Genomic DNA, 5,958 nt, shown 5'->3' with positions numbered 1-5,958 from the left:
ATTCAGTCAGGCTCTGAAGCAAATCAGAGTCCTTCCACTTACCTCAAGTACCACTGATGTTCACGGAAAGATTCCTGTTGACTTGATCATGCCCAAAGGACATCCAAATCCTTTGAGTCAGGATGACCTTTCTTTTATATGCAAAGAGCAACAAAACAAGAAGGAACAAAAATAAAGTTTCCCTGAGAGAGAGCACAGTGTGTGAGCCTCTCCTGCAGCAGCCTGTGTCCGAGCTGAGAAATTCTATGTTTTCAGTGAAAAATTTCAAACGGGGATGAAAATTTTTCACTTGGATTAAAAAATTGGTGTAAGATTTTGGACGTTTCATTCCATGAAACCCAAACGTTTGGTTTTCCATTTTCCTTCTTCCTTTTATCCTTCCCCTTGCTTTTCTTTCTGCCCCTGGAAAAGTGGGGACAAAGAAAAAAAAGCAGAGGAAGGAGAAATAAAAGACAGATGGTTTCCACTCTAAAATCATAATATTTACACACACAAACATTTCATTTTGGTCAAAAAGCTATTTTTCATTAAGGAAAAAAAAAAGTTTCAGCAAAAACATTTCAACCAACCACGGTCTGAACAAAAATAGGAGCTGCCTCTGCAATTAGAATGAAATACAAATAGAAACCAGATCAATGCTATATACAGCACACTTTACACTATAACCCAGGGCTACTCAACTTTGGAAGCTCCAGGGGCTACAATGATACTCGCAGCACATGCCGAGGGCCGCAACTTAAGTATGGTTGCACGTACATGCAAATATATATGCAAATTTATGCAAATAGCTTCTTTCACACTGACAGGCATGAATACAAAGATTAAGGCAAGACTACACAACACGCAGGCCCCATTTAAGTCCGTTCTGCTGATATTAGTAAAATGCAATATTTACCTGATTTCCACTCATATGCCAGCACTTTTAACGAGCAATGACAGTCCAGGAATTTAACTACTAAAACGCACATCAACAGAAGACCATTATATTGACTACTTTTTTGTTTTGGCTCCCACCTGTGGGTTGTGTGTTGAGCCCCATACAAACCCAAACTGTACCACATGCCGCAAACTAACGGGCCGTGCCATGTTGAAGTCAGGAGCCTTGCTCTAATCTGTAATTGTAGGTGGCTTCACGATTCCTGTCTAGGCTCTGTCTTTTGAGATCACTCTTCAAATTCTTGCTTTTCTCCCAGTCTCTCTTTCATGCCATTGCACATCTTTTTATTTCCCCGTCTCCATACATCCCTCTCATCATGTTTCCTTTCACTTCCTCTTCTCCTGCCTTGGTTCTTTCAATAACGCTCACCCTCTTTCCCTCTCTGCTCTGCTTTCTCCCATTGTTAATTCTTTTCTTTCAGCTGCCCCCCAGCCCAGGTTTTACTTAGAACCAGCTGGTCTGAAATCTTTCAAAACAAAACCTCAAACAAACAAACAGGTATTCAGAGAGCGCTGTTGATCCGCTGATTGTGAAACACCCCTGGTATGCAGTACCTTTGCTTTGCAGCCAGCTCTGCCTTAGGGCTTGTCTATACTTACTTTAGGATCCATGGTCCGGGGATGTAAGAAAAGAATGGAATCAGTTACAGGGATCCCCACAATGGGACCAGAAACAATTCAGAGCTCAGGTAAAGGCAGATTAAAGATTCCAGGAGGTTACGTGCATTAAAACTGTCTCCTGACACATCAGGAGGACAACAGATCCCACATTTGCTTTCCAAAAATGATGCCGGATGGATGTTTTACAGGTCGGGCTGGGAAGGTGTGGAAAGAAGACGGACAAATCAGTACCGGCTTGCCCACTGCAACCTTCCCCATCCCACCCACGGCTCTTCAGCCATGGCAGCGAGTCATCGTGATGTCACAGTTCAGCCCAGTTGTGTGCCGGGTCTGAGCCCCGGGGCGAGTAATCAAGCAAGAAGGTTTGGCTTTAAACGGCCTTTTCAGCTGAGGCTGCCCAAGGGCTGTGACCCGCAATGTGAGCACGCCCCACAGGAGCGGTGGAAAGAAGATAGCACAGCTGGCCACGATGGGGACGGCTCCCACACAGGACCAGACCCTGGATCCCCTCCCAAATATTGTAACCAGGTAACACTCTCTAGTCCCGTGGGAACTGCTGAAGGGGTGGCTGGCAGGGAAACATTTAGAAAAGCTGGCTCACTCCTGCTCCACTGACCCATCGGGTTGAGAACATTGTGGAAGGCAGAACTCCAGATTAGGGAGACCAATAATCCCATCCGGTGCATCAATCCTATGCCCTTTGTGGCCTTATGGGATTTCTCCCCTTCAGCGGGGTCCTTTTAGCCTCCCTCAGAGCTCCAAGACTGCCTGTCATTTCTCTTCCTTGACTGCACATTCACACTTCTCACCATTAGCCCACGGTAGCATGCAGAGTTTTGGGGACTTATTCATGATATTTATGCCTGTTTTGAATCAATTTTGCAATGTAGCCTGTCCAAGAGCTCATATACACACCTGCCTCTGGAATTTACCTCACGAGTACGCACCTCTATACATGAGTCTACTCCACGTTTATTAGACGACTGCTCCAGCTAAGGAATCTGAGTTGGTTGGTTCCTGAGACAAGGTTTCAAAGGCCTGTTGTGTCTTAATGTTCTACAGAAAAACAAAAGATACAAGAAAATTACAGGGAATCATCACAGTTTTCTAATTATATACGGCCATACAAAGTCTAAATACCTGTATATCCTGCTTCTCTGCTGGATTCTGGTGACTACTGCAATAAAAGGCAGGAAGTCCTATTAGAAGGCTCCCAAACTAGTTACCCCTCAATGCTGATGCATTAGACCAGGGGTCTCCAAACTACGGCCCGTGGGCCGGATGCGGCCCGCGAGGCCCTCTCATCCGGCCCGTGGAGACCTTTTTGTCTACGGAAAAAAAATTACGGAAATTTACGTGTATCCTGCCAAGATCAGCCGCCGCTTATGTGGACGTTATGTTTTTACCGAATTAAAATAGAGGCACGCAGTAGTGCGTTATGTTTTCCAACCGATCATTACATTGCATGTTTTGATTGTTTTTTATTTGGACCTCAAGTGTGTAGTCGGCCCCCGAACTGCTGTTTGATAGTTAATGCGGCCCTCGGGCTGAAAAGTTTGGAGACCCCTGCATTAGACTAATGAACATAAGAACATAAGAACGGCCGTACTGGGTCAGACCAAAGGTCCATCTAGCCCAGTATCCTGTCTGCCGACAGTGGCCAGCACCAGGTGCCCCAGAGAGGGTGGACCGAAGACAATGATCAAGCGATTTGTCTCCTGCCATCCCTCTCCAGCCTCTGACAAACAGAGGCCAAGGACACCATTTTATCCCCTGGCTAATAGCCTTTTATGGACCTAACCTCCATGAATTTATCCAGCTTCTCTTTAAACTCTATTGGCCGAAAGGCTTTACAATCTGAGACAGATAGGAGAAGATATGGGGCAACAGGTAAGGTAGAGGAGGCTGTAGCAAGATTATTGGTGAGAGGAAGTTAGGAAGGAAGGAAGAGTAGGACACAATTCACACTAGACTTTGGTAGCATTGCTGCTAGGTCAGAGCCGCATACTGCAGCCAGCAGCAAGGGACGGAGGCTGAATCAGAAACTTGATGTTATACATATTTTTAAGAGCTGTTTCTGTTTTGCGGGGTCATAATGACAGAAAACCCAACTTTTCATGGGGAATTTTGGAAAGTCCGCACCAGACTTCAAGCAGAATGGGGGTTAATTTTCTTTGCTGGAAGGAAAAAAAAGGACCTGGAACTATGCAGCTAAGAACCCACCCTGCTTTATTAGAATCTGGCTGGGAACCCTGGTTATCCAAAGTCGCCTTCTGATTGATGAGCTGGGGCTTTTTCATGATGCCACGGCTGTGAAACAACTCTCAAAAGCACACAGCTGGGACTCATCCCTGCTTTCCCCCCAGCAACAACACTTACACGCATGAGGTGCAATTTGCGACGTGAGAAACTCTGATGATAAGCAGCAATAATGTGGGCACGAAGAGATTTGCGGGGGAAAGCAAAGGAGAACAAGTGAAAGCTTTTAACTGTCAGGCTCCCCTTCCAGCAGCAACTGAGGTCCTGTCAGTGTAAAAGCTAAATTAGAACACTAAATTAGTGTCTAAATGCACTTTTTGATAAAAGAAAGTGAATTCATACTAGCTGTTGGCCCACAAAAGGCTGCTGAAAAGGCAGCTGGGTTTCTGGCCTTATGTTGGCACTTTCCCAAACAAATGTATCTTCTCTTATTAGCACTGTGAAATGAATATTGGCATCTTTCCTCGTGTGGCACGGGCATAGTCAGAACAGAACCTAGAAGGGTTGACATTTTAAAAAAGATTGTACAGGTTGAACCTCTCTAATCTGGCATTCTCTGGTCTGGCAACATCCGTGGTCCAGCATGATTTGAGTTAGCCGGATGGCCACGTATTGGGGCAGCCAAGTTTCCCACAGTCCCATAAAGTTTACAGCCGCCAGGCCTGGCTCTCAGTGTTCTGTACTGTTATTTAGCTCTAATTTACCCCTAAATGTCTTCTGAGAGCCCAGCAAGTAGGGGAAGTGTTGGTAATGCTGCTAGACAATATTGACCTCTCGTGGTTTTGCAAATTCTCTGGTTCAACATCGGTCAGATCCATGAGGGTGCCGGATTAGAGAGGTTCAACCTGTATTTGCCAAATTATCCCAATTTGCGTAAAAATGCCCACACGTTTTGCAAGATGTTTTGCAACATCATGCTCTTGGTATTCACCAGAAGCTGGAAGTGGATAACCAGGGATATGTCATTCAATAATTGCCCTGTTCTGTTCATTCCCCCTGAAGCACCTGGCATTGGCCACTGTTGGAAGACAGGATTCTAGGCCAGATGGACACAAGTCTGACCAAGTATGGCTGTTCTTATGTAATATTGGGGCTATGGTGCTTTGGTAAGCCATGCCTTCACTACCTGTTGGATTGATAAGCAGTGATTGATCCAGCAGCGGTCAATTTAGCATGTCTAGTACAGACACGATAAATCAACCACCGAACACTTTCCCATTGATTCTGGTACTCCACCAAAACGAGAAGAGTAGGCAAGTGGAAAAGAGAATCAGCTGTTGAATTACTGCACTGAAGATACAGTGGTAATTAAATCTAAGTACCTCGACTTCAGCTACATTATTCACACAACTGAAGTTGTGTCACTTAGCTTGAAGACCCCAGGGAATATAAACAAGGCCTCAGACTACCTCGTTAGGGCTTACAGTCTCCACCTTTTGTGCGCTGTGTTTGCATAGTGCCTACCACAATGAGTTCCTGGTTCATGACTCGGTTACTTAGGTGCTGCCACAATGCAAATAATAGTGCATATAAGTAGCAGGGAGTGTTTTGTTAAAAATAGGTTGAGAAACAAGATCAAACATTGGGCAGGAGGAGGAGAAAGCAAATGATGCATGCAATGTGTACTAGTTTTTGTCTATTTAAAAGCAGTTGCATTTCTCTATATTGAGTGCCAGAATGGCCTACCGGCCTGAACGTGGGGGTGGAAGCCAACAACACTAGAGTGCTAATCTAAATCGTTTTACCATATATGATGGCCACAGGCAAATTGCTTCAATTTTCTAGGGTGTCAGCTTTCCATCTGTGAAAGAGAGAGACATTCATAATGACCACAAATCAAAATCATTCACATGCATGTGTTTTGTAGCATTAGGCATATGTTTGCACATGGCCTCGTGCTTCTGAGATTTTAAAATGAACTTGTTTCGGTGCTGCCAACCACATATACTCAAAGATCATGAACCCAAATCCTGGGATCGGCTGACATACCGATAGATAGATAGATAGATAGATAGATAGATAGATAGATAGATAGATAGATAGATAGATAGATAGATAGAGGGGTGTGGGGATAGATAGATAGATAGATAGATAGATAGATAGATAGATAGATAGATAGATAGATAGATAGATAGAGGGGGT

At 44.6% G+C, this 5,958-nt stretch overlaps 1 protein-coding gene across 4 annotated transcripts in view; it reads left to right on the top strand.

The window, feature by feature from the left end:
• Window positions 1–1,909: 1,909 nt before the first annotated feature.
• Window positions 1,910–5,958, top strand: part of KIFAP3 (kinesin associated protein 3) — a 99,417-nt gene continuing 95,368 nt past the window's right edge. For 2 of the 4 annotated variants that reach the window (XM_075936986.2, XM_075936983.2), the window contains exon 1: window positions 1,910–2,085. In XM_075936986.2, coding sequence (XP_075793101.2) covers window positions 2,027–2,085 — 59 coding nt within the window. In that variant the 5' untranslated portion in view covers window positions 1,910–2,026. The remainder of the gene's footprint in view (window positions 2,086–5,958) is intronic. The other 2 variants (XM_075936982.2, XM_075936984.2) reach the window with 2 other exon arrangements.

This window comes from Pelodiscus sinensis, chromosome 9 (genome assembly GCF_052426305.1).
Source record: "Pelodiscus sinensis isolate ZL-2025 chromosome 9, ASM5242630v1, whole genome shotgun sequence".
NCBI classification, from domain to species: Eukaryota; Metazoa; Chordata; order Testudines; family Trionychidae; genus Pelodiscus; species Pelodiscus sinensis.
The sequence above is the reverse complement of the archived record's forward strand: the minus strand, read 5'-3'. Positions and strand labels throughout refer to the sequence as shown.